Source organism: Stenella coeruleoalba (assembly GCF_951394435.1).
Source record: "Stenella coeruleoalba genome assembly, chromosome: 4".
Taxonomy (NCBI): Eukaryota; Metazoa; Chordata; class Mammalia; order Artiodactyla; family Delphinidae; genus Stenella; species Stenella coeruleoalba.
The window spans coordinates 2,007,838-2,035,770 of record NC_137149.1 but is presented as its reverse complement, the minus strand read 5'-3'; the positions used below and the strand labels follow the sequence as shown (position 1 = coordinate 2,035,770).

The 27,933-nt window shown below is 52.2% G+C and overlaps 2 protein-coding genes and 1 pseudogene across 6 annotated transcripts in view; 2 read left to right on the top strand and 1 right to left on the bottom strand.

The window, feature by feature from the left end:
- HTT (huntingtin) overlaps positions 1 to 6,313 on the bottom strand; it is a 198,393-nt gene extending 192,080 nt beyond the window's left edge. For 3 of the 4 annotated variants that reach the window (XM_079919304.1, XM_079919306.1, XM_079919307.1), the window contains exon 1: positions 6,178 to 6,305. The gene's annotated coding sequence lies outside the window, so the exon portion shown is untranslated. Of the gene's footprint in view, positions 1 to 6,177 lie in introns of all 4 variants that reach the window. The other variant, XM_079919305.1, reaches the window with a different exon arrangement.
- On the top strand, positions 1,368 to 1,795 carry LOC307186085 (small ribosomal subunit protein uS8-like; annotated as a pseudogene). Its single transcript has one exon. The product of its transcript is annotated as a small ribosomal subunit protein uS8-like (transcript).
- Positions 6,314 to 6,820: 507 nt separating the features above from the next.
- Positions 6,821 to 27,700, top strand: NOP14 (NOP14 nucleolar protein). Its single transcript, XM_079919315.1, has 18 exons — positions 6,821 to 7,139; positions 9,853 to 9,987; positions 10,486 to 10,627; positions 13,751 to 13,893; positions 14,718 to 14,852; positions 15,786 to 15,908; positions 16,694 to 16,825; positions 17,557 to 17,815; positions 18,680 to 18,810; positions 19,351 to 19,436; positions 20,328 to 20,463; positions 21,860 to 21,961; positions 22,462 to 22,615; positions 24,251 to 24,410; positions 26,339 to 26,486; positions 26,995 to 27,113; positions 27,256 to 27,411; positions 27,578 to 27,700. Exons 1-18 carry the CDS (start codon positions 6,945 to 6,947, stop codon positions 27,675 to 27,677), a joined length of 2,556 nt encoding a protein of 851 aa, XP_079775441.1. The 5' UTR covers positions 6,821 to 6,944; the 3' UTR covers positions 27,678 to 27,700.
- Positions 27,701 to 27,933: the final 233 nt, after the last annotated feature.

The window sequence follows — 27,933 nt, the reverse complement described above, 5'->3', positions numbered from 1 at the left end:
ACTAATACGGCAAGTCAGAAAATGGGAGACTTGTGCAAGCATATTTAGTATCCAGATTATATAAAGAGCTGCTACAAATCAATGAGACACTCTCCCCTCACTGGGCAGAAGATGCGAAGAAACAATTCACAAAGAGGAAAGCTGAATCACCAGTCAATGTGAAAAGATGTTCAATCCCCCTGGTAATTAGGAAAACACAAATTGAAACAGTGTTACATGGACTGACCTGTATCCGCCCCCTCCCATTCACATGTTGAAATGCTGATCTCCAATGTGATTGTATTTGGAGATGGGGCCTTTAGGGTAGTAATTAAGGTTAAATGAGGCCAGAGGGTTAGGATCCTAATCCCATAGGTGTCCCTGTAAGAGTAAGTTACCAGATCTCCCCCTCTCTCAGCCAACACACAGGAAAGGCCATGTGAGCACACAGGAAGAGAGCCCTCACCAGAACTCAACCATGCTGGCACCTTGGTCTTGGACTCCTGGCCTCCAGAGTTGTGGGAAAATAAATTTCTGTCATTTAAGCCACCCAGTCTGCGGTATTTTGTCATGGCAGCCCAAGCAGACTAATATACATGTAAGATAACATTTCATGCCCTTCAGGAACAAAAGTTTGAGAGTCTGATAACTCCACGTGCTAGCAAGAGTGGAAAGGAAGGAAGATGAGGGAGGGAAAAGAGGAGGAAGGGGACTTATACATCAACAAGGATAACAAAACCACACACACACACAGAGCAACAGCACCGACCTGAGGTTTAAATCACGTAAAACAATACACTCCATATTGTTACCTAACAAACCTAAACAGCCAAAGTGCAGAGAGACCTTGGTTATCTCCGGGGAATGCGGGAAGGGCCTGGGACCTTGGAAAGATACACAAAGTGTCTCCAGTATATCTGCATGTTTTTTTCTTAAAGAAATGAAATGCAGCAAAATGTTAAGGTCTGTTGGCAGTGGGCACTGGGGTGCTTGTTATACTATCTTCTACACTTTGAACTCTTACACAATTAAAGAAACCACATTCACATTAAATTAGGAACGTTTCTCAAAACAGAAACAGATTCATAGACACCGAGAACAAACTGGTGGTTGCCAGGGCGGAGGGGGTGCTGGGGGGATGAGTGAAATAGGTGGGGGAGATTAAGAGGTACACATTTCCAGGTATAAAGTAAATAAATTACAGGGATGTAATGTACAGCATAAGGAATATAGCCAAGAATATTTTAATATCCTTGTATGGTGACAAATGGTAACTAGGTCTATCATGGTGATCATTTTGTAATGTACAGAAATACCAAAGCACTATGTTGTACACCTAAAATTAATATAATACTGTAAGTCAATTATACTTCAAAAAAAAATTAGAAATGCTCTCTCCGCCATCTTTCCGCGCCACCATAACAGTGGGCACGAATGCCCCGGCCGATGCTCTCAAGAGCATCAACAATGCCGAAAATAGACGCCAAAGCCAGGTTCTTACTAGGCTGTCCTCCAAACTCACTGTCCACTTTCCAACTGTGATGATGAAGCATGGCTCCACTGGAGAATCTGATCACCTGTGATCCCATGATCACAGAGCTGGGAAAATTGTCGTGAAGCTCTCAGGCAGGCTAAACAAGTGTGGAGTGATCAGCCCAGATTTGATGTGCAACTCAAAGATCTAGAAAAACGGCAGAGTAACCTGCTCCCGTCCCGTCAGTTTGGTCCCTTTGGACTGACAACCTCAGCTAGCAACATGGTCCATGAAGCAAGATGAAAACACACAGGAGGGAAAATCCTGGGATTCTTTTTCTAGGGATGAAACACATTCATGCAAATAAAATGCCTCAATGGAAAAAAATCAGAAATGTTTATCAATGTTTCAATTGTCAAAAATGAAAATACTTTTTCCCTTTTTTTTTTTTTTTTTTGGCCATGCCGCATGACTTGTGGGATCTTAGTTCCCCGACCAGGGATCGAACCCGTGCCCTCGGCAGTGAAAGTGCGGAGTCCTAACCACTGGACCACCAGGGAATTCCCATACTTTTTCTTTTTTATTGGAAAACATTTTGGCTAAAATTATCATTACCAGAAGAAATCAAAAATGAAAAATCTAAGCTTATTATTTTTTAAATTTATTTAGTTAGTTAGTTTGGGCTGCATTGGGTCTTTGTTGCTGCGCGGGCTTTCTCTAGTTGCAGTGACCAGGGGCTACTCTTCGTTGCAGTGCATGGGCTTCTCATTGCGGTGGCTTCTCTTGTTGCGTAGCATGGGCTCTAGGTGCGCGGGCTTCAGTAGTTGTAGCACGTGAGCTCAGTAGTTGTGGCTCGCGGGCTCTAGAGTGCAGGCTCAGTAGTTGTGGCGCACGGGTTTAGTTGCTCCGCGGCATGTGGGATCTTCCCGGACCAGGGCTCAAACCCGTGTGCCCTGCATTGGCAGGCGGATTCTTAACCACTGCTCCACCAGGGAAGCCCTAAGCTTAATTTTATTTATTTATTTATTCATTTATTTTTGGCTGCTTTGGGTCTTCATTGCTGCGCACTGGCCTTCTATAGCTGCAGCGAGCCGGGGGCTACACTTCGTTGCTCGGCAGCATGTGGGATCCTCCCGGACCAGAGCCCGAACCCGTGTCCCCTGCATTGGCAGGCAGACTCTCAACCACCGCGCCACCAGGGAAGCCCCTAAGCTTAATTTTTTAAGTTATAAAGATAACCAATACAAGAATTAAAAACAGTGATATAATTATATTGATAAGGGAAAAGAAGATGGAGTTGGTTTAAGTGAGCTATCTCCTCATGAGGCTCAGAAAAGTCTGAATTTGATCAACACTATACTTTAGAAACGCAACAGTAATCAGGAAGATAACTAAAATAGAACCCAAGAAAAGAATCAATGTGGCTGCACCTGGGGAGGTGTCCTTGTTTGGGCCACTGTAATGGAATACCACAGACTGGGTGGCTTATAAGCAACAGAAATTTATTTATCAAGGCACTGGCAGCTTTGGTGTCTGGTGAGACCTGCTTCCTGGCTCACAGACGGTGTCTTCTGTGTCTTCACGTGGCACGAGGGGCAAGGGAGCTCCCCGGGGTCTTGTTTAAAAGGGACTTGTAGCATTCCGAGGGCTCCACCCTCATGACTTAATCATCTCCTAATACAATCACACTAGGGATTATGCTTCAACATATGCATTCTGCAGGGACACAAACATTCAGTCCATAGTAGAAGGAGTAGAATGGAGAAGGTTAGGGCTCTTTATTAAAAGTCCTTCTATTCTCTGATTTTCAAAAATCATTGGTTATTTGGAAATGTGTTTTTAAACACATAGAACAGAAGCGGTGGAGCTGATTTTGTCCTTGGCTCTATGAGAGGCACTCCTACAAGACTGCACCATGTTTAGCCCACGTGAATGTGGGAGCATTGTTTTTCAAAACAACACTCAGAAAAAGAGATGTAGGTTTACAATGCAAAAGCTCAAGCACAGTGTCTCTGCCAGGAAGTGAGACTAGTTAGCACAGCAGTAAGGGGGCAGCAAAGGTAACACTGTCCTGTGTCCTTTGAACTAGGACTCTCTTTCAATTCGGTAGAGACAAAGATTTACATTCTGAAAGAAACGCACACGTGCCTGGCCTTTGGCTAACCTCATAACTAGTGCTGGCTGGCCCTGCTGTCTTTGCTAGTGATGAACATGTAAACATGGAGAGGGAACCTACCGGCTGCACTGCAGATACAATTAAACACTTAATCCTGACTTAATAAGAAATTAACACAACACTAAATCATCCATACTTCAATAAAATTTTAAAAAAATGAATAATAAAATAATACTGATTTAATAAAAACAATAAAAACGTTCATTCAAAACAAAATAAAAAGCACTTGGCATTTACAAGTATGGAGCCAACTGACATCCCAAAGTTGAATAAAATCTCAGGTTTTGCTCCCTATTTCCAGACTGCTAGTCTAAAAAGATAGCTTATTTTGAAACTTCAATTTCTGGTTATCACCAGTACTGAGAGACTTCCTAAGATGTGCTCTTTTGTCCTTCAGCCAGCATTTGGAATTTGCAGAGAACAGACTGAGTGCCATTACAGCGCTGGGTGCCAGTGACACAGAAGGGGAGACCCAAAGCTGCCCCGGGGGATGCCCAGTGCAGCAAGAGCTCCTCCTGGGCACAGCAGTGGCTCAAGGGACGGAGCTCAAGGGACGGAGTGACCAGGCCTCTTGCAGGAATGTGGACGTTCCCCAGAAAAGACTCTGGAGCTGGAACAGGAAGGAAGAAGACGACTGCAGGCAGAAAAGAAAAGCCTGGAGGCGTGAAGTGGTGTGACACGCTCAGCTGCTGTGGACAAGGAGAGGAGAGCAGGCCAGTGGTCAGACAGGACCCTGTGGGCCATGATGAACTAAGGCGTTTGTTCTTGACCTGGAATGAAGCTCCAGGGCCAAATTTTAAACAGAGAACAAATCTGGGTTTTAGAAAGTGTTCTAGCAGCATTGGGGATGATAAAAGAGAAGCAGCTCTGGAAGTAGAGAGCAGCTAGGAAACCACTGCCCTCAGTCAACTTACGAGGTGTCGAGAACCATCTAAGGGGGTACTGGGTGAAGACAGAGACAAAGAAATGGATAACAGAAATAATGAAGCTTAAGGATAAACAAGATTCAAGGACCTCCTGCATGTGGGAATTCAGGAAGAGAAAAGCTATGCTTTTGGAAAGTCTAAGAATGAGACAAGGAATCAGGTTCAAGGTCAATTAAATGATCACAACTGCAATGTTAAAATGCCAGCTTTTCATCATGACTCTGGACATAATAAAATCTACAACCACAACTACTATGCTTATTTACTGAGCACTTTCTAAGCGCCAAGCACTGTACCACGTTATTCCATGCAGTCCCCTCGTCAACACCATGAAGCAGGATGGTTGTTAAGTCCAGCTTTACAGAACAGGAGAATTAGGCCTAGGAACTAGCTGGGATAACGTCCATAAAGAATTGAGCACGATGCCTGGACAAAGCAATCCCTCATTAACGGTAGCTATTCTTAGCTATCAATCATGAGGCTCTGCAGCCATACTTGAACATGCTTTATTCCCTCCGTATCAAGCCAATCCTAATCAACACCTTTCCTCTTGAAAGGCACTTGGGATACAAACGGGAAGGGGGGGAGCTTAAAAAGAAAACAAACCCCCCAAATCTGAAATAGCTGTGTTCCAGGTTAATTTCTCTCACAGAACGTTATACACTATTCTAAGCACAAGATGAACTTATTGATGCTTCTCAACAGCATCCAAGTCACCAGGAGCACCACTTGGCCGACATCTGCGCCCAGGAATCCTGAAGCCCTGGGAGATGGAGCATAAAACACTTCTTCCAGGTTGTCTTAAATATACATCCTTCGGTGGGCACTTACGCTGTTCCCAGCACAAACATGAAGCAGCTGCTCCCACCCAGACTCCCTAAGAGGGAAGCTGCGGAAGAACTATGGGTGGTCCCTGCCGCCCGCTCTCCCATCTCTCGGGGGGCCGGAGAGGGGACGCTCGGTATTCCACAGAGAACTCTACTCCTGGGGTCTCTGAGCAGAAGGGCTGCGCCAACTGCTGCTTCTACGTTGCTATCAGGGTGAATTGTAACTAACGTGCTCAATCTATCTCTAAGTCGGGCTAAAACCCACTCCACACACCGTAAAGTCTCGGACACCACTAAACCTCAAAACCAAGAATCGATGTTAAAGTAACACTCTAAAAACACTAACGGAAGGGTCTCCCGGGTTAGTTTACAGGATTTTCTTCTTGGTCCTTTAAAGAGCACAAAGGCGCGGTTCTTGTTTGCTGGCTTCGCTCGCCGGTCCGGCTTCCTCCCTCGGGGACAGAACACGGCTCGCCTGGTGCTGAAGCCACACTGCGACCCGAGGTTCCGGAGGAAGTGCAGGACAGGGAACAAGCTCACACTAACAAGAGCAGAGCGCAGGCCACCTTCACCTGCGTCCGGAGGCGCCGAAAGGGGACGGGGCGGCTTAAGCTTTACGTGCCCAAGCTGACCACTCGCCGACTGACCATTGCTGAGAGTGAGGCTGCGCGGACCCCGGGTCCGGATTCCACAGAAAATCTGGGGTCCGCAGCAGGGTCGGGGTTCTGCTTGGGACCAGGGTTCAGGTCCCAAGGGGATCAGGACTCCAGCGGGGGTCGGGGCGCCGCTGTGCACCCACCTTGGCGCGCTTTCAGCAGCATCGAGTTGGCCAAGAGGTTCTCGAGCTCCATGGACGACCGCCGCCGCCGCGACCAAGCTTTGTGGACTCGAGGAGGCGAGGTGGCGACCGGGGGCGGCGGTGGGGCAGCCTCCGCGCATCGCTCGCCCAACGCCGGGTCCGGTCCCGCACTGGGCCGCCGCTTCTCCTCGTCCTCCTGCTGCTGTTGCTGCTTCTGCCGCTGCCGCCGCCGCCGCCGCTGCGTCGGACGCTGCCGGCGCCGCGACGCCTCGCCCTCGGGACCCGGGACTGCGGCCCAGGAGGGGTCGGGCCGAGCCCCCGCGGTCACCCCCGCCGCGCCGTGGCCCGGGCTGTCGGCCCCATCGCCCGGGGAGGCGCTCACTGGCCGGGGAACCACCCCCCGGCGACGACGGCTCCGGCCAACGGTTCCCCAGACGAGGGAGCCAGAGCGCTGCGCTCCACGGACCCCGAAGCTGGGGCGCTACCGCGCGGGCCGGGACCGCTCCCAGAAGGCCCCGCACGGGGCGGAGGCGGTGGGGCGCGAGCGCGGCCTGCTGGGAGTTGTAGTTGCTCAGCCTATGGGCGGGTAAGCTGAGCGGGGGCTTGTCAGTATTTTACCCAACGTTCCTACGTCTCGCTGGCTCAGTTATCGCGAGACGGGGGCGGCACTCCTAGGCGGCTGGGCCGCGCGGTAGCTCCGGACGGAGCGCGAGCTGTAGCTGCCACCTCCTCGTCAGCGCCCCGAGGTGCAGCGCGTGTTGCCATGGGGAAGACCAGGTCTGCCGGAGCGCGCGGGAAGGCCCCCGGGGCCCCGGCGGGCGCGCGGGGCTGCCGGGCGAGGCCCAGCGCCAACCCGTTCGAGGTGAAAGTCAACCGGCAGAAGTTCCAGGTCCTGGGCAGGAAGACGCGCCACGACGTGGGGCTGCCCGGGGTGTCGCGCGCGCGGGCCCTCCAGAAGGTGAGCGGGGCGCCGGGCCCTCCGGGGTGGGTCCCCCCGGCCCCACCTGCCGGCCGGGACCACCCACGGCCCTGCTCCTCGAACCCCTGCGGCACCGAGGGGCCGCCGGCAGGCTTGGGCGAGCTACGGACTTACTTTCCGGTGCCCTTTTTCCCTTCTGTAAATCGGCCATGATGGTGGTACGTACATCCTAGGGCCACCGGGAGAATGGGAAGCGTCCACTTAGAGTCCTCGGGACAGCGCCTGGAGTAGTGAGACGTCGTGTATCGTGTATGCCATGCGTCAGCTGGACTGTTTTCATCTTCGTGCCTCTGCTTCTGCGTGGGCGGGGACGACATTCCCCCGCAAAACCGCCGTCCCTCCCTGGAGACCCACACACAAGTCCAGCTCAGGCAGAGTTCATCACTTCCGCGCTGCCGCGGCCCCTGTGCAAACCTCTTAAAACCTGCCCTCGTTGAGACTTTGAGCTCCGCTGGTTAGGGACAGGATAGGGGATTACATGCTCAGTAGATGTTTGAAGAAGGAATGTATCGGTCCTTCGAAGCGCACAACCTTGTCCCTTGCAGGGTAACTGAAATGCTGCCTTCTTGGAAAGTCTCGTAGCCTCCAGCTTTCCTGTGCTTACGGTTCCAGAGTATTCTGTACTTTGAAATTCAGTTCGGGTGGCATTCTCTCTGCAGCTTCTGAGACATGCTCATTGGTTTGTTTAACGATATTTATTGTTACTCTGAGGAGGAGACATTAGTAAGTTAGTGAACAAATTAAAGCACAGAAAGGTCAAGTAAATTTCCCAGGGTCACACAGCTGGTAAAGGCTGGGGTTTGCACTGGGTTTGGACACCTGTGAAGCCTTTATGTGCCACTGAGCAGTTAACGTTTAAGCTGTGTTCTAGCAGGTGGAGAGGTAAAGGTAAAGTAACACCTGGCCCTGCCTTCATGGGCTCATAATCTGTGTTCTGTCCCACAGCATGTAATCCAGTTGATCTTTTTTTATATATAAATTTATTTATTTTATTATTTATTTATTTTGGCTGCCTTGGGTCTGTTGCTGCACGCGGGCTTTTTCTTGTTGCGGTGAGAGGGGGCTACTCTTCTTTGCGGTACGCGGGCTTCTCATTGCGGTGGCTTCTCTTGTTATAGACCACACGGGCTCTAGGTGCGCGGGCTTCAGTAGCTGTGGCATGTGAGCTCAGTAATTGTGGCTCATGGGCTCTAGAGCGCAGGCTTAGTAGTTGTGGCACACTGGCTTCGTTGCTCCACGGCATGTGGGATTTTCCCGGACCAGGGCTCGAACCTGTGTCCCCTGCATTGGCAGGCGGATTCTTAACCATTTCACCACCAGGGAAACCCCAACTGATCTTTTTTTTTTTTTTTTTTTAATAAATTTATTTATTTATTTATGGCCGCATTGGGTCTTCGTTGCTGTGCACAGGCTTTCTCTAGTTGTGGTGAATAGGGGCTACTCTTCGCTGCAGTGCATGGGCTTCTCATTGCGGTGGCCTGTCTTGCTGTGGAGCACAGGCTCTAGACACACGGGCTTCAGTAGTTGTGGAACACAGGCTCAGTAGTTGTGGCGCACGGGCTTAGTTGCTCCACGGCATGTGGGATCTTCCCGGACCAGGGCTCAAACATATGTCCCCTGCATTGGCAGGCGGATTCTTAACCACTGCGCCACCAGGGGAGTCCCCCCAATTGATCTTTGAATTGAATCAAACATCGTCCTTATTGCAAGGAGCTGGCAGTAATAGTAGACAAGACAAACTTATAGCCGACTCCGATGCACCCCTGCATCACACACCCCAGGGCAGGCTTGTGGGGGCAGATGTGGGGATGGGCATTGCATGGGCTCCAGACTAGACATGTTTTCCTTTATCATGTAAGCCTCAGTTTTCTCATTTCTCCTTAAGAGCCTGAGGTAGGAACTGCCATTCTCTCCTTTTTACAGGTGAGGCTGTAGGCGCTTCCCAAAGTCCTCGCTGGGAAGTGGTGCAGCTGGTGGGGTTCTGAGTCCTCACTCTCGACTGCACCTCCTGGGCATCACATGCATGTCCATGAATGACCCAGAAAGTGCTGAGAGTATTGGTTTGGGGCTACACGTAAATTTTACCAAGAGACAAATACATAAATACGGAATCTGCAAATAGCAAAGACTGACTGCATATACACATAATGACACGTATGTAACAAGCAAAGAGCAGATAGGCAGTGCTGCTGCAGTCTGTGTCTGTAATTGATCGTGACGTCGTCATTGACATACATGGCCTCTCAGATCATTGTTCCCTGCTCCCCTTACTCGGCTAGAACCTGAACTCCTCTGGCTTCTTCACCTGGGTGGAGTGACCTCTGCTCGATTGTCTGCTTTTTTTTGGTTGCCATCATTTTACCTTAACCTTTGATATTAGGCATGGAAGTACTAACACACACTCTAGAGAATCCCCTGGGTTCCAGACATCATCCTCTTTGCTGCCGTTGTATGGCAGCGACCCAGTTTCTCCTTGGTAATTGAGATCAGTCTTTCCAGCCAGTAGATTGGCCTTTTTTGGACTGTTTGTCTCAGGGGCCTGAGGCATAGAAAATGGCATTTTCCAGTTCCTTAGAGCCAGCGTTGTGTCCCCTTGTGGAAGCACCTCCCCTTTGGTGACTAAGACTGCCAGGCCGTCAGAGCTCAGAGTTGCCAGGACCGGTGAGAGATTGTTCTATGATCTGTTTTTCAGCGCACCCAGACTTTGCTAAAGGAATACAAAGAAAGGGATAAGTCCAACGTATTTAGAGATAAACGCTTTGGAGAATACAATAGCAACATAAGCCCGGAGGAGAAGATGATGAAGAGGTTTGCTCTGGAACAACAGGTATGGAAAACAGTCTTTTGCTGTAGTTTTACACAGAAGTCAAATACAAAGAGAAGGCCGTTTCCCCCTTGTTTGTTTATACTTTTGTGAGTGCACAGTGGATGGGTCTTCAGTCGTGTATCTTGCCTGTCTAGACCAAGGGGGAAGCAGCCTCTTGCACATACCAGTTAGGTGGATAAATATCTTAACCAGAGTGCCCGGCAGTGATGCGTCCTGGGGTTCTGGACTAAACTGCTGCCTTCAGCTGGGTCGAGTGGATTGTGGAGCATTCCTGGTGGGTAGAGCTGCACGATTTCCCAGTGCCTTAGGGTGGCCCATTGATTTATTTACCTTCTGTGGGTTCTGTTTATATCCGAATCATTGCTCAAATGACCCAGAATAATCTTAAAGCTACACTGTCACATTGCACAAAAATGGGGGAAAAAATCATTCTTTTTTTGATGTTAAATGGATGTGGAAATTTTAGGAGACTGATTTTCATTTTTTCTATTCTGTCAGCGACAACACGAAAAGAAAAGCATCTACAACCTAAATGAAGATGAAGAACTGACTCATTACGGCCAGTCTTTGGCAGACATTGAAAAGCATAATGACATTGTCGATAGCGACAGCGATGCCGAGGACCGAGGAGTGCTGTCGGGTGAGGCCTGGGATCAGGGGCAGTCTGCTTAGCACTGACGTTCTTTCTGCCCTGCTTGCACACCTAGAAAATGCAGGTGTAGATCTCTAAGAATGTGTATATGTAGATAAGATAGCCTGCTGTCTGTCTGTCACAGAAAGCACCTCAGTGTCCCTCCTCTTGTTTGAACTTCACCCCAGCTTATTTTACCCGGTGAGCTCAGAGAAACAATATGATTTGACCAACCCGTGAGTCAGAGTTGTGGGTAAAACCCACCTCGCTAACCCCTAGGACAGCTCCTCTGTACTAACCCACAGTGCTTTGCTACCACTGTTACCAGTTCTGACCCAATGTGTGCACTAACAGTGTTTACTTAGTTCTTTTAGTCTTTGTTTTCTCTGGAACCGCTTATGACAGTTTTGTGGGGGAAGTAACACTGAGCTGCTTCTTTTTAATTTCTTTTTTAAAATTTATTTATTTACTTATTTCATTTTTGGCTGCGTTGGGTCTTCGTTGCTGCGCACAGGCTTTCTCTAGTTGCAGCAAGCCAGGGCTACTCTTCGTTGCGGTGCGCAGGCTTCTCATTGCGGTGGCTTCTCTTGTTGCGGAGCACGGGCTCTAGGCGTGTGGGCTCAGTAGTTGTGGCTCACGGGCTTAGTTGCTCCTCGGCATGTGGAATCTTCCCAGATCAGGGCTCGAACCTGTGTCCCCTGCATTGGCAGGCGGATTCTTAACCACTGGGCCACCAGGCAAGTCCTGAGCTTCTTATTTATAGATAATAACAAAGCAGGTTAAACCGTGGCATTAGTTAACACTGATACACAACTGAACTGAGTTAGGACTCGGTTCAGGTCTGATCATCTTGGGCCCTTTTGTAAAGTTGCGGTCATGTCGTAAGTTCGCATCCTTATGATTTAGAATATCCTCTAGTCAGCATCTTCAAAACAAAGCTGCACAAAACTGAAACTGACTCAGCGGTTTTTCTGGTGTGTGGAAAGCCAAGCCGTTAAGCCCATGACTGCTTTTTGGTATTTGGGTGATGCGGGGGCAGAAGGCCTAGGAATTAGGGCAGCCCGTGGTTCTGTCCACAGCACCGGGAGGCGGACCTCAACTCTGCTGAGGCTTCGTGGTTGAGGAGGGGACATAGTTCACCTTGAGGGCCTTTCTCTGCGCACTTTCCATTGTTCAGGACTTTTTATGCACGCCTCGCTTTAAACACGTTCACCTTCACTGTCACCGAAGGGGACTGCCGTGGCACCTTAACGTTTGGCGGCCTGGTCATTCATCACAAGGTGTCGGCCTCGGCCTCGTTGGTATGATAGGCTGTGACGGTTGGCTGACTAGAGGAGAAGTTGGATTCCCATTCTGCCAGGTGTTGGGTCCTGGGGACTCAACTGTTTATTTGAGGTTTCCTATCCTCCTCTGATGTTTAGTATGAGCTCATGAGAATCCAGGGGACTTGCACATTTCCAGGTAACCTCTTATATTTGAAAATAAATATATTTGCCGTACCTTTTAAAATGAATCATTAGGAAACATTCTGTTTTGTTCAACTACATAGTTTATATGTTCTCCTAGATTAGGAGAATTTCATCTTAAAAATCAACCCTAGTTTTCTAATTAAATCCTATCATCAGTATAAACACACTGATGGATTTTTTTTTTTTCTTTTCTCCGAGAATCCTTTTTGGAATCTTTTATATACTACCACCTCGTTAGTTAATGTTTTGTAAATTTTATTTTCAGAAAATATTGTAAACAATCTTGAATTAGTAGAATGCTAAATGATAGTGTTTTCTAATATGCTGAACTTTGCAGGAAGCAGAGGAGTCACTCATTCACTGATTCATTTATTCAGCATGTGCCAGGCAGTGCTCTTGGTTCTGGGGAAATAGCAGTGAGTAAAACCTACCTGCAGCTCAGTTTTCTGGGGAGACCCAGACAGTAAACTAAATAATCACTAAATCCCGCAGGCCGGTCGGAAGTAGAAGTGCTGTGGGGGAAATGAAGTTGGAGCGGTCTGGGACACGCCAGGCAGTCCTGATTAGGGTCACGAAGGAGGTGGCTGTCGTGCAGGCCTCTGCTGGTGTCACAGTCTGGGACCAGCCAGGAGCCTGGCAACTGGAGGGGGCGATGGTACAGACAGGTGGGCTGGGCCCCCGGGGCCACGGGAACAATTTTGGCTTTTACTCAGGAACGGGAGCCGGAGGGACTTGAGTGGGGAAGGACAGAGTTGGCTAGGGCAGGCCAAGAGGTCTTCCTGAAATTCTCTTGTAGGCGAGGGTGGTAGAGAGGAAGCAGGATGCGCAGGGGTGTTTGGGGTAGCTGTTAGCCCAGGGGAGGCATCAGGAGGGCAGTGGGGGCCCAAGTCCGCAGACAGCCTTGCCTGGAGGAGGGAGCTGCTGCCCAGAGGAGTGAGCGTTGGCCTTTAAATCGGGCCAGAGTCTACTGCAGGGAGAGCGAGAGCAGCTTCCAGAAGGAGGCATGATGGGGGTGGCGGAGCGCAGGCGCAGACGGCGGGTTGTGGGCCTGACGGGGTTAGAGGGCCACAGGCAGGAGCTGTTTCTCTTACTGGATGAGATCTGAAGTCAGTTGCTTAGCATCTAAGCCTCTGTTTTCTCTTCCAAGAAATTGGATTTTTTTAAAGTTTCTTTCTCTTCCAAAATCGACGATTCCCAATGTTGTCTTTCTCTCTTCTTCCCTGGTAGCTCAGGCAGCCTAGGAATCGGTGACTCCAGTAGCTGGCTCCGCCCCCTGCCCCCCGGGACTTTCTGTGAGACACAGGGAGGGTGTGAAGTGGCTCTGGTCCTGGGCACGCCCGCTTAGGACTCAGGCACGAGCTAGTTTGCGTTTGCCCATCTTCTGTGAGACGCTAACACATTGGAAAACAGGTTCTTGGTGTTTCCAGTCACTTGGATCACAGCTGTTTGGTCTTTTTATGCCTCTGGGTTTTCTCGGAGGGGCTCATCTTGGGGGTTTGTGTCGCTGTGCCTGTAGTCTCACCTGCCGTGGGTGAGAGTTTTCTCTTAAACGTGGAGTCTGCTCTTAGGACCGTGCTTGGAGAAACGTTGGCAGAGCGACTGCAAAACCCACTTCGCAGCCGGGCCTGGCTTCACAGAGGGGTTTTCTGCTCTCTGTCTGCAGCTGAGTTGACGGCGGCCCATTTTGGAGGAGGTGGTGGGCCGCTTCACAAGAAGACCTCTCAACAGCATGGCGAGGAGGGGCAACAGCCGAAGTCACGCAAAGAGCTGATCGAGGAGCTCATCGCCAAATCAAGGCAGGAGAAGGTGCGTCCGCTGCCGTTCTCGCTGTGGAGCAGCACCGCCCGCAGGCTCGCTGCTGAACACTTTCAAGTCTTTCCTCCCTGTGCGGTTTAGGCTGTGTCTAATATTTTCTATGAATTCAATAAAAGCATTCACTTTGAATAGGAATACAAAATGCATTTTAAGTTTCATCAAGCATGTACTTCCTCTTTTTTTTTTAATTTTATTTATTTATTTATTTTTGGCTGTGTCGGGTCTTTTCTGCTGCGCGCGGGCTTTTCTCTAGTTGTGGAGAGTGGGGCCTACTCTTCGTTGCAGTTTGCGGGCTTCTCATCGCGGTGGCTTCTCTTGTTGCGGAGCACGGGCTCTAGGCACACGGGCTTCAGTAGTTGTGGCACGCAGGCTTTAGAGTGCAGGCTCAGTAGTTTTGGCGCAGGGGCTTAGTTGCTCCGTGGCATGTGGGATCTTCCTGGACCAAGGCTCGAACACGTATCCCCTGCATTGGCAGGGGGATTCTTAACCACTGCACTACCACGGAAGCCCCAAGCATGTACTTCTGATGGTTTCTTGGGGTTTTGGTTTTGGTTTGGGGGGAGGGTTGGTTTTAGTGTTGTGGCACGTATCAAGAGTCGCAAAACATCACTGCTTTTGCTAAAGGCAAACTGCTCAGAGCATCTAGAAGAGCAGTTTTACAGCAGGAAGTTCGTTCTGCGTGATGGGATCCTGAGATGCTGATTTCTCGTGGTCTCTTTCCCCGTCGGCATGTTGGGCTGAGCGGTTGTCCAGTGGGGCCTGGACGTCTGCTGGAGGCCGGCAGTAATGGGGTGCCTTCTGTTCTTTTTCCCCAGAGGGAGAGACAGGCTCAACGAGAAGACGCCCTTGAACTCACAGAGAAGCTAGACCAAGACTGGAAAGAAATCCAGACTCTCCTGGCCCGTAAAACACCCACATCCGAGAGCAGAGGTGGAAAGGAGAAACCCAAGGTGGGGTCAGCACCTCACAGGCAGCCTGGGCTCACGACCATTGACCCAGCCTTTCTCTGCAGAAGAGGGGGAGCCAGACATCTGTTCTCCCTTTTAGGACTTAAGTTTTCTGTTAAACTTTTATATTGAGGTATCTGACGTGTGTTACATCAGGGTGGAAATAGACTAAAAGTTACTTCACTATCTACTCCAGAATAATGAAAGTAAAGAAAACGGTTGTTTCTTGGTATGAGAAGCCTTGGCATGTGTATTGATACATACATTTATTTATTTTTCCCCCGGGACAATATTTGGTTCCTACCACATTGCTTTTAGTCTAAATTGTCAGAGAAGGTGCATTCGTTTGAGTTGCTGGTTTCTAGAAAATACTTGGATTTCACCAGATTACCTTGCCGTGTGGCCATCTGCACATCTGTGAGTCGACCTTACTGTTGCTTCCCCCAAAATCCCATTTGGGGGCTTAATGCCTAGATGAGCAAAGTTTAGTTTTCTTTTTTTTTTTTCTGCGGTACGCGGGCCTTTCACTGTTGTGGCTTCTCCCGTTGCGGAGCACAGGCTCCGGACGCACAGGCTCAGCGGCCATGGCTCACGGGCCCAGCCGCTCCGCGGCATGTGGGATCTTCCCGGACCAGGGCACGAACCTGTGTCCCCTGCATCAGCAGGCGGACTCCCAACCACTGCGCCAGCAGGGAAGCCCAAGTTTTAGTTTTCTTAAAGCAGACATACTTTAAGAATTTTCGAGGAGCAAATAGTTGTATATGACCTAAAGGCGTCCTCGAGACTGATTAGAACAGGCCTCTGTCACACAAGAAGAAAAGACTTAGGCCGTGGTTTAGCTTCTTCCATAAAGATGTCCAGCCACAATTGGGATGTGCAGGAAGCTCATTATGCAGGTCTTTTCTTTAAAAAAACAATTTCTTCTTTCTGCCCTAGCCTGACGCATACGACATGATGGTTCGTGAGCTCGGCTTTGAAATGAAAGCGCCGCCCTCTAACAGGATGAAGACGGAGGAGGAGCTGGCCCAGGAGGAGCGGGAGCGGCTCAAGTGCCTGGAGGTGTCTAGGGGGCGGGGCAGGGGGCGGGGTGAGGCAGGGACAGGGGCAGGGCTGCTCTGGGAAGCTGCTACTACCGGAAAGGCGCTTTCCACCTTGTTGTGTTCAATGGGCTGCAGGTGTGCTGTGTTTTACCAGTGAAATCTTTTTAGTCTCTAAACAAGTTTGTTTTATTTTTTTTAACTATAAAAGGAAAAATAAATGCAGATAATACCCAATATAACAAATTAAAAATGACTTTCTTTCTAATCCCTTTACCTCAGAACAGCTGCTAGCGATATAGTGCACTACCTTTTCACCTCTTTTCTCTTAAAGGTTTTTTAAATTTCCTTACGTTACAAAACAAAAATGAAGTGGAGGCATACTGTCGTGCATCTGGCCTTTTCAGTACCCCCCTCGTGGGCCGTCTCCTGTGGCCATTGCATGGTTCAGAGGGACAGAGTAGCTGAGCTGCTTGTTAAATGGATGCAGACCTCAGTGTAAGGTGTCCTGTTCCTCTTCTGGGGCCTGGTGGTGAGTGAAGCCGATGGTTGGCCACCATCATTTGGCCAGAAAGCCCCCAGGGTGAGAGCTTTTCCTTCCTTGTGACGGGAACATGTTTCTGCCGCAGTATTTTTATTTTTGTTAAAATAAGTCTTCCACACGATGCTTGCCAAGGGTTTGCGTGTCTGGTTGAAGAAAGCAGAAGGCAGGCCTGAAGCAGCTGTGATGGCCGAGGGAGCCTGGAGCGTGCGTCCCTGCCACGTGCTCACAGCACGGCAGACAGCTTTTCTGTCTTTCCTGCTCAGGCTGAAAGACTCCGGAGGATGCTTGGAAAGGAGGAGGACGAACGTATTAAGAGACCGAAACACATGTCGGCGGATGACTTAAGTGATGGCTTCGTACTAGACAAAGATGACAGGCGTTTGCTTTCTTACAAAGTAAGATGTTTGCCTTCGTTTCCTTTTTTTTTTTTTTAATTTAAAGCAACACATTTCCTGGTTTTTCACTTGATAGGTTTACCACAGGTGGAAATTGTGAGTCTTTTTAGAAGCAGTTTCTCTGGGGCTCTTTCTAAAGTTGGTGAGGTTTTTCATCCGCGAGCCCCATTAGCTCTATACTCCTCTCCCCTTTCAGAGCGTCGGCCCCACTCGGGGCAGGAAGATAGGAGAAGGCCAGGGGTCTCGAGCAGAAAGGGTTCCAAGACGGGAAACCGGGTGCTCGCAAAACACTGGGTTATCTGGGGGAGTCGTCAGGGGTCACCCTCCGATGTTGAGGTCCCACCACCTCCGTGTGCAGCCCACATGCCAGGAAGCCCCAGCTTCCTGGGGCTGCCAGACACTCATAGCAGCCGGAGCCTGTCCGCTGGGGCGCCTTCCGCATCCTGGACCCCCGTGCCGCTCCCCAGCAGAGACAAGCCCTGCCCAGAGTCCTGGCGGCAGGGTGTGGGGACTGCGGTTCCCAGGCCTTTAGCCCCGTGACGTGTAGCAGCCCCGAAGGAGGTGGGAGAGAGGCCCCACGCCCGTGTACGGTGCAGCACCGGGCCGCGTGTTCCTGGCAGACAAGTAGCATAAAGCGTCTGCACGTGCACGGCCCTCAGACACGGTCACAGGCTGTGCCAGCTGCTGTCCCCTGAGGAGTGATGCCGCTGGTTCCCACACTCTGTTCCCAGGATGGAAGGATGAACGTCGAGGAAGAGCCAAGCGGGGAAGCCAGTAGCAGTGAGAGCGAAGGGGAAGAGGGCAAAGGCTCGAGCGAGGGGGACCCAGAGGAGAGCGATGGCCCGGACGGCCCCTCAGGCCTGGAGTCTGACGTGCAGAGCAAGGACGGGAGCGAGAGGACCCAGGAGGAGCAGCGTCCGAATCCCGGGGAGCGATCGGCAGCCGACGACCGGGAGGCTGCCAGGGCCGAGCTGCCCTATATGTTCACAGGTAGACAGACAACTGGGGAGTGACCGCAGTGACCTGGTGGCGTCTGCCTCACGGGATGCGTCATGGAGTGGGACAGGGTACGGGCCTGGACACACGGGCACAGCCCGTCTGTGCTGTCCTGGCTGGCAGACAGGCACGGTCATCCTTCTCCGCGACGCCCCTGGGATCTGACCCGAGTGCTCTGGGCAGCACGTCAGCCTCTGCTATGTGGCTGCAGCAGTTCTGCAGGCCGCCGGCGGAGGTCCCTGCCGCTTGACAAGTCAGCCCTTTGTGGGCAAGGGTGGCCGCGGAGTCGGGCTCAGGCCTCGTGACATGGCATGTAGCACACGGTGGGCTGCTCTGTCCCACGTGCAGACACCCCATCCGGTTCCAGTCCGCAGGCCTAAGCTGTCCTGCGACTTAAGGGCGTTTCCAGAGCGGTTGAACCGGCGGGTGGAGCTGGCTGCCGGGGGCATCTCAGGCGTGACGCTGCACTGCTCGCGGGGCTCCTTCTAGCTTCCAGCCTGTTCCGAACGGTCCTGGCGGCCACCCCGCCTACGCACTGTCCCCTCCTCCCTCCCCGTGTCGGGCATTGGCGAGATTCCTCCTGGAGGGGAGCTTGGGGTCATTTCTTCGTCGAGGCTTGTTGCAGGCAGCCCAGTTTCCTCGAGCCTCACCCTTGGCGGGCACGCGGGCACACGTTAGAAGCAGTGTGGTAATTACACAAAATGAGTGGTTCTATAAAACAGGCGGAAGTATTTCTTTGGATGAAGTAAAAGAAGTTGTATTATTTAATTTGTGTTCAGTTTTTATCTCTGTTACCAGAAACGTAATTCTCATTTGACAAGTTAAGCGTGGAGTGTGTTTTGTTGTTTATTTTGATAGCTCCCAAATCCTACGAGGAACTGAAGTCTTTATTATCGGGAAGATCGACGGAAGAGCAGCTTTTGGTTGTGGAGAGAATTCAGAAATGCAACCATCCAAGTCTCGCAGTGGGAAACAAAGCAAAACTAGAAGTACGCTGAGTCGTTTGTCTGCAGTGTTGGGAGTGTCAGGGAAGAGCCCTGGTCTGTGTGGGCGTCGTAACCGTGAAGCTGGTGGTCCTGAAGTGCACCCCGTGCTTACGGCCGCGAGATTTCACGGTGGGGTGTGGGTCAGGGGGCAGAGAGCCAGGCCTGGGTGTGCGTCAGCTCCAGGGCCACGGCAGGCCCAGGAGGAGGCCGAGCTGTTGACCTCAGTTTACACTGAGTCCACCGCGCACACCGTCACGCAGCAAAGCCAGGCTTTGGGGAAGTAGATAGCTAGGAACGTGCCTCATCCTCTTTGGCGCCCGGCCGGCGCGCTCCTCGTCTAGGACTGAGGCGTTGCCCGCCAGCCAAGGCAGCACCCAGACCCTGTGCTCTTCGCCCGTGTGCCTGCCTTGGGTCACATGCCCCCTTCGCTGGCCCTGAGGCCCTCGCCCCACCCGGTGCGGGGGCACAGGGGGCAGGGCGTGCTGTGCCGCAGCTCCGTTCTGGGCTCAGCCCTGAGCTCTGGCCCCAACCCTGTTCCTGCAGAAACTGTTTGGCTTCCTTTTGGAATACGTCGGAGATTTGGCTACAAGTGATCCTCCAGACCTTGGCGGAATCAACAAGTTGGTTGTGTAAGTGAAAACGGGGTGCCTTATCTGGAACGTGGGGCTGAGTTGAACAAATTTTGTGCCCTTTAGTAAAGTTGTAGAATAACTTCGGAGTTACTAAGGCAGCCTTGCCAGTGGACCCACAGCTCGCACAGCTGCGGTGATTTCCGTACGCCATCCTGCTCCTAAGTCGTGTTGACGTGCTGCTCCCATTGCCCTAGAGATGGGACCTGCTTTTAACTGCAAACGAATCGACTTTAAGACAGTAGGGCCCCTTCAGTTTATTAATATTTGACGGCAAATTTTCTGTTTCATTCGCCCGCCTGCTGCTGTCCTGCGCGGGGTCCCCGGGCCGGGCTCTGCACCAGGCCCCGTGAGAGCAGAGCAGCATGGTGGCTCCTGGCCCCGTGGTGGCTGGAGCAGGGCGCAGCGGGCAGGGTGCTCAGTTGGGAGGGTCCGTGAGAGCAGGTGCCTGGTGGTACCCTCGGGCTGGCCACCTGCACACGCCTCCACCCCGTGCCAGCCTCTGCCCCCAGGAGTGCTTGTGAGGTACCGCTGGGTTCAGGACTGTCAGCCACGTCTGGCCCTTAGAATATGCCTCCCGTGCTGTTACTTGTATAAACAGAGCTACTTCTGCCACCAGTACTGAGAAGTTACGACCAGGTTCTTAGCAAATAGCAAAAATGAGTATAGGTTATTATAAAACACTATTAGAAAAACTACCTGGATCACCGAGACGGCCAGCCAGTAAGGAAAAGTGCATTTTCAGTAAGGAAAAGTGCATTCATCCAGGGGCTTCCAGCTCCAGCTCAGCCGGCAGGTGGCTTCACAGGAAGATGATAGGCGTGGGTGGTCTGAGGGCTCCTATGTTTTGTTGCCTGCGGACACTCTCCCCGACACGTCTCTGATGAACAGGCAGCTGTATAACCTTTGCCAGATGTTTCCTGAAGCCGCAAGCAGCGCCGTGAAATTTGTCCTCCGAGATGCCATGCACGACATGGAAGGAATGGTTGAGACCACAGGCCGGGCGGCCTTCCCGGGCCTGGACGTGGTAAGCCAGGGGCGTGTCTCATCTGGCCGTTGACCCGCGGCCGCCATCTGTCCAGTGTGTTGCCATGGCACGGAGGGGCTGGGGGCTTCAAGAGGGTGGTCTGCCCCAGAGCCTCCGCAGCCATCTGGAGGGCACGCTGGGCCAGCCCTGGAAGGACTGCTGACCTGTTAACCACTAGCTAATGTGGGCTCAGGAGCAAAGTTCCTGGTTTGACTTCTCCGTGAACGGTGCCGTGTTTAGTCTTGATGGCAGACCCGGGGTGTGTTTTCCTGAGGACCTGAACCTGTGGGCTGGTTGCTCCACCTGCTTGTGCACAGCGACCTCTGACCTCTCTGAGGTTTCTGACCGTTTCACGACAGCCGTGGGCCGTGTCGTCAGCTCTGGTCACTGAAGAAGTACTGCTCAGTCCGTTCCATTTTCTGGTCTTCGTGTTGAAATGAACTAACGGCGACGGGCAGGAACTTAAAAGTTCGGCTTTAGGGCTTCCCTGGTGGCGCAGTGGTTGAGAGTCCGCCTGCCGATGCAGGGGACACGGGTTCGTGCCCCGGTCTGGGAAGATCCCACATGCCACGGAGCAGCTGGGCCTGTGAGCCATGGCCGCTGAGCCTGCGCGTCCGGAGCCTGTGCTCCACAGCGGGAGGGGCCACAACAGTGAGAGGCCTGCATACCACAAAAAAAAAAAAAAAAGTTCGGCTTTATGTCAGTGGGTCAGTAGACTCCTTGGGAAGGCATCTGAGCCAGTGTCTGTGGCCTCGGCCCCTTTCTCTGTGTGACCTGGGGTAGGTGGGTGCCCGAGCTGTGGCCGAGGGTATCCAGCCTTGCCTCCCCGGAGCCTGTCCCTGGCGAGGAGTAGTGGGGAGGCCAGGGGGGTTGGCAGGCTGCCCGGGCTTCCATCCTGGGCTGCGCGGGCCTGGCCTCTCCCGGCTGTAGGCGGTAGTGATGGCTCAGTGGTACCTGTCCCGTAGGCTGGCGTGAGGATTCATGAGTTGATGTTGTTACTGAACCAAATTGGGGCCCACCCTCGCCCGGCGCACAGCAAAGCCAGCCGACTGGTGCCAGGTTGTGGGGAAGAAACGTGCAGCGTTTACTGCAGGCAGCTCGTGCCCAAGAGACACGGACTCCCTGAGGGCCTCAGGGGAGGGGTTTTAAAGGCAACATCGAGGGTGAGGGTCCCAGGGTGTGTGACCAGCTGGTGGGCTTTCCTCTGAGTGGCTGGTGGTGAGCTGACAGGGTGATGTTCGGCCACTTGGCTCCCAGCGTCTGGGGCCTGGTGCTCGCGGGCAGCCTGCAGTCCCCGCCCCCGGCGGGTGGTGGTCTTGGTCTCCGCAGAACAGCCCAGAGGTGCGCGTCAGGCTGTCTCCCTTCTTTAGCCCGTGTGGTGGCGCTTTCTTTCCAGCTCGTTTACTTGAAAATTGCTGGGATGTTGTTTCCAACCTCTGACTTCCGGCACCCGGTGGTCACGCCTGCGCTGCTGTGTCTGAGCCAGCTGCTAACCAAGGTACGTCAGGGCCTCCCCATCGGAGCCAGCCCTCCCAGGGGCTGAGTGGGGCCGCGGAGACTGGCGCTCCTTGGGGCAGGAGTAGGAAAGGCTCGTCAGCGAGGCCTGCGTAGCAGCTCCTTCCCAGAGCTCCCGGGCGAGGTGGCAGAGGGTGTGACCCCAGAAAGCGCATGAGGGCATCGTGTCTGATCTGGGGTTCTGTTCCCCTCTTGGCTTTAAAAGTCCAAATAGCTCTGTTTTCCTTGAGGGGGCGTGTGATCGGTACCCACTTGCTGTGGCAGTTACCAGCGTTCCGCTCCGAAAGGGTGGGACCTTACGGTCACAGGGCTCTGCGCCTGATTGCATGCCACGCGCCTCGATCCTGCCGTGGGGGCGGTGCTCCCCTCCGTGCAGAGGAAGGTCGGGGCCTGCGGCTTCCTGCGGAAGCCAGGCTGTCTGCCTGGCGCAGTGTTGTGAATGTTGTTCCCAAGTGGACACTGTGCCCTGTGTTCCTTTGCCAGTGTCCCATCCAGTCCCTCCAAGACGTGGTGAAGGGGCTCTTCGTGTGCTGCATGTTCCTGGACTATGTGTCTCTGTCCCAGAGGTTCATACCTGAGCTCATCAATTTTCTTGTTGGGATTCTTTACATCGCAACTCCCAACAAGCAGAGCCAAGGTGAGTTGACTGGAGGCAGCGTTTGCAAATATACTGTACTTTAGACTTTTAATAGGAATCGGTATTCATTGTAGAAAGCTTAGGCTGTGGGGAAGTTAGAAAGAAGACAAAAGAGTCTCAAGTCTCATCCTCCAGAGTAGCATCCTTTTTTCCCTCTGTGTGGATGTGTGTAAACCCACATTTTGAAAACAATCAGGATCCCACTTTATCTGTCCAGCACAGTAGCCCATTTCCACGTGTGGGGAGTCTGAGCTTAGTGTAAAGTACCCCCCAGGTGGCAAGACTACCTACCAGAAATATATAAAATACTGAGGTTTACGGTATTGACTGTGTGTTGAAACAGTATTTGGGGGGGAGGGTAAATAAAATACATCCATTAAGATTTACCTTTTTGGGGGCTTCCCTGGTGGCGCAGTGGTTGAGAGTCCGCCTGCCGATGCAGGGGACACGGGTTCGTGCCCCGGTCCGGGAAGATCCCACATGCCGCGGAGCGGCTGGGCCCGTGAGCCATGGCCGCTGAGCCTGCGCGTCCGGAGCCTGTGCTCCGCAACTGGAGAGGCCACAGCAGTGAGAGGCCCGCGTACCGCAAAAAAAAAAAAAAGATTTACCTTTTTGTTTTTACTCATTTTATGTGGCAACAAGAACACTTTAACTGGCGTAGCTCACGGTCTATCTCTAGTCAGCAGCACCGCTCCTGTAGTTTCTACAATGTTCTGAATGTTGGAAGGAGATGGTGGACAGCAGTATTCTGACAGGGTTTCAGCAGTTGTTGCTCTTCTGAACTATCACACCCTCCCCTCCCCTCCCCCACACAGGATGCTGACACTCTTCCCCACGCTTCTGCCCACTCACGGCTCCCTCGCCCTCCAGGAGCTGCCCACCTTTGTCCCCTCGCTCCTCCGTGTCTAGAGGGGCTGCTTTCCCGGCCTCCTTTTCCCTTCCCTGCCCTTCCACTTTCTCCTCGTAACCTCACATGGACACTTGCCTGATTTCTCTGAGCCCCACGCTGTGGGCTCCTCTCTGCCAGCTGTGGGGATGGGCACGGGGGGGACAGCCACACCCCAGGGAGACGTCAGGGTGGCTGCAGTGCTGGAGGAGGGGCCCCGGTGGAGGGCACTGGACGCTGGAGTCGGGACTGGTCAGCAGACTGGCTGTCACCCGTATGCCCCCCACCCTCTGCCCAGCCACCGCCCACTCTGCCGTGCCTGGACCGCACCCGGCCTGGCACCCTCCCCGGCAGTCCCTTCCGTCTGCTTCGACTGCTCCTCTGAGCAACGGTGGGCTTAAGTCCTGCTCGCTCCCCGGGTCTCTGGAGCAGGCCTTCTCTGGCCTGGTGAGCTCTGCACCCTGCCCCACCGCCCCAGCTCTCCTGACAAACCCGCCTCACCCTCCTCTGCTTTTCCTTTGTCCGTCGTTTCTTACTGATACTCAGTCTAGTCTGCCCACGAGGGCAGGGGCCTAGTCTGAGCTTGGACTTGGCCCACACACCCCTGGCAAAGCTGTCGCTCGTCTCTGGTGGTAAGCACAGCACATGTTTGTTAGAATGAACTTCCAAAGGCTTCACCCTGCAGAGCCTGCCCTGCGAGCCCGGTAGCCTCAGAGGCCGACTCTGTCCCTGTCCCACTTGGAATCCAGGTTACACTCTGGTGCACCCTTTCAGAGCACTTGGGAAGAACTCGGAGTTGCTCGTGGTTTCTGACGAGGAGGCCATGACCACGTGGCACAGGAGAAGCCTCCCCCTCCAGTGGGCAGGAAGACTGAAAGCCCAGACTGAGACAGAGGCCAACCACACCAGGTACGTGCGGGCCTGGGGCTCCGGGCCGTGGTGCCAGCTTAGACCTCCGAGGGGCCAGGCTGCAAGCCAGACGTGACCCAGCACCCAGCCTTGAAGATGCACCCGGGTTATCTCTGTTCGCAGATGAAATGATTTTATATGTGGAAAATCCTAAAGGTTCCACGGAAGAGCTATCAGATCTGATAAGTGAATTCAGCAAAGTAGCTGGATACAGAGCCAACGTACAAAAGTCAGTTGTATTTCTACACACAAACAATGAACAGTCTGAAAGGAAATTGCAAAAACGATCCCATCTACAATAGCATCAAAAGGAATAAAATTACTTAAGAATTAGCTTATGCAGGGAGGTGGAAGACTAGTACGATGGAAACTACAAAACATTTGTTGAAAGTACTTAACAAAGACATGAATGAATGGAAACACGTCTGTGTTCCTGGACTGGTAGACATAATCACCTCCAAATACCACCACGATAGGGGTTCGGTTTCAACAGGGGGATTTTGTGGGGTCACATCCTTCAGTCTGTAGAAGTAGAATGAGGAGGGGACTAGGACTTTTTCTCCTAAGTCCTCTGATTTTTAAAAAAATTATGGTTATTTGAATTTTTTTGTTGACATTTATTTGTTGTGTTAAAATGCAGATAACATTTACCATCTTAACCATTTTTAAATGTATGGTTCGGTGGCATCTTAAGTACATTTACACTGTTAAGGAACCGTCACCACCCTCCATCTCCAGAACTTACTCATCTTCCCAAACTGAAACTCTGTCCCCATTAAAGACTAATCCCACGCCACACCCCAAGCCCCACCATCCTCCTTTCTGTCTGTGGATTTGACTCCTCTGCTGCATCTCATATAGGTGGAATCGCAGGATTTGTCCTTTTGTGACTTATTTTATTTCACTGAGTGTAATGTCCTCAATGTTCATCCATCTTTAGCAGGTATCAGAATTTCCTTCCTTTTTAAGGCTGAATCATACTCCGTTGTGTGGATGGACCACATTTTGTTTATTCATTCATCCATCAGTGGACACTTGAGTTGCTCCCACTTTTTGGTTATTCTGAATAAGGCTGCTGTGGACATGGGGGTACAAGTATCTATTCCAGTTTCTGCTTTCAGTTCTTTTGGGTTTATACCCAGAGATGGACTTGCTGGGTCAGATGATAGTTTTATTTCTAATTTTTTGAGGAGCCTCCATGCTGTTTTCCACCACAGCTGTACCATTTTACATTCCCACCAACCGCGTATGAGGGTTCCAATTTCTCCACATCCTTGTCAACACTTAGTAATTTCTGGATTTTTGATGGTAGCCATCCTCATGGGTATGAGGCGGTGTCTCATTACGATTCTGCCTTGATTTTTCTAATGATTAGTAATGAGCATCTTTCCACGTGCTTGTTGCACGTTCATAATCTTTGGAGAAATGTCTGTTCACATCCTGATGGCCGTTTTTTTCCATGAAAACCTAACTTTCCCAGAATGCGTGTGATTTTCAAAGTATATCTGCTTGATACTGGAAATAGTTTTAGTAATTTAAAAACTACAACGGGGTTTATTTAAGATGAGGGCTCCAGCCATTGTAGTGAGTGAGTCAGTTTTCTTGGGTCTCTCCCAAGAAATGTATATGTGTTACTAAACTTTTTCTTCTGTTTAAAAAACAAAAAACACCGAGTACTCTTTCCAAGTTGTTGCTGCATTTCCCGCAACGTTCTTTCCTATTCAGGGAAGCAGGATGTTTTCTTTAACTCCTGATCCCATCAGCCATCGGGCTGCAGCCGTTGCCCAGGGCAGATGTTTGACCTCAGGGTCCTGCGGCCCAGGCCCACGAGTGGAAGGTTTTCATCTTTGCCAAGATGATGGGCTTTGTTGGTGACGGGGAGGGGCCCTTCCTTCCTGTTTGCCTGAGGCCGGGTGTCACCCATGCAGGCTGTCCTGCCTGGCCGTGTGTCTGGCTCTGGTGCAGCGCTGTGTGACCGTCTATGGCACCCTGCCCTCCTTCCACGACATCGTGCAGCCCCTGCGAGCCCTCCTGATGGAGCACCTGGCAGCCCGCAGCTGCCCGCCCGAGCTCCAGGTGAGGCCTCCCATGGCGCGGCCGTGTCCCGGAGTTGGGGCAGGCTGGCGGGCGTTTCTGTCACCGGGGTTCTGGTGCTAGGAATCAAGGCCAGCCGCCCCCCTCAGCCTGGGCAGCGGCTCCAGGCCCCGCGCCCCTCCCAGGTCACTCGGGTTCTGAGGATGGTCCCACTGCCCTGCACCAGGCGACAGGAAGCCATGAGGGGCACCTGCCTTTTGCCCTGGGGGCTCCCCTCTGTACGAATGGGCTGGTCCCCATCGTGTGCTCCCCACATTCCTCTGGGAGAGACCGTTCTGTTGCTCGATGGGTCTGTGGGTCTGAAGTCCCACCAGGCCAGATGCCACGAGGACGCTGCAGGAAGGTGGAAGCTTCGTGAGAGCTGGGCCGTCTGGGCACAGTGGCTCTGCACCTGCAGCCGCCGGGCCCAGGGGAAGGGGCGGCCCGGAGGGAGGAGCTCCGGAGGCCACGGTGGGCAGGCCCGGCGGTGTCAGCTTTCCTCACGTGTCAGGAGCTGAGTCGGAGCATTTTGACGGAAATGGAAAAGCAGCCGAAGCACTATCGGCCGCTGGTCTGTGAGAAGAGCAAGCCGGTGCCGCTGAAGCTGTTCACCCCCCGGCTGGTCAAAGTGTGAGTACGGAGGCCCCCCAGCACCCCAGCCCCAGAGGGGCTTGGGGAGTCCGGGGCTGTGGCTGGGGGCGGCCCTGACCGGGGCCTGGCAGGCTCTGGGTGCGCAGACCCTGTGCCCTCAAGGCCGGCTTTGCACCTTCAGCCTCGAGTTTGGGAAGAAGCAGGGCTGCACAAAGGAGGAGCAGGAGAGGAAGAGACTGATCCACAAGCACAGGCGAGAGTTTAAAGGCGCCGTCCGGGAGATCCGCAAGGACAACCAGTTCCTGGCCCGGATGCAGCTCTCGGAGATCATGGAACGGTGAGGGGCGACGGGGTCTGGCAGGGGCTGGTGTGGGTGCTGGGCCGGGGTGAGGGCGGGCCACGCGGATGTGAACTGCTATTGGGTCAGATAGGAAAAAGGGCAAGATGTCCTCCAAAATGTATCCAAAAATGGGCTTTTTTTTTTTTTTTTTTTTTTTTTAAAGGGACGCGGAAAGAAAACGAAAAGTGAAGCAGCTTTTTAACAGCCTGGCCACACAGGAAGGTGAATGGAAGGCTCTGAAGAGGAAGAAGTTCAAAAAATAAATTATGTTTTATGAATCAGACAAGGAGATGCTATGTAATGAATGCCGTAACGGGTGCTGTAACGTCAAGTTATTTTCCTGTACTTCGCTTCATGTTAAAACGCCTCTCCTGACATATTGCACTTTGGGAACACGGCCAAGCCTCTGTGGGAGCTACATGCGGATAAACTGAGAATCACCTCTATTCCTCACTTCCAGACAGTCCTCAGTTAATCACGAGGCTTGGGACTGATGGGATTCAGGCTAATGTTTTTGGT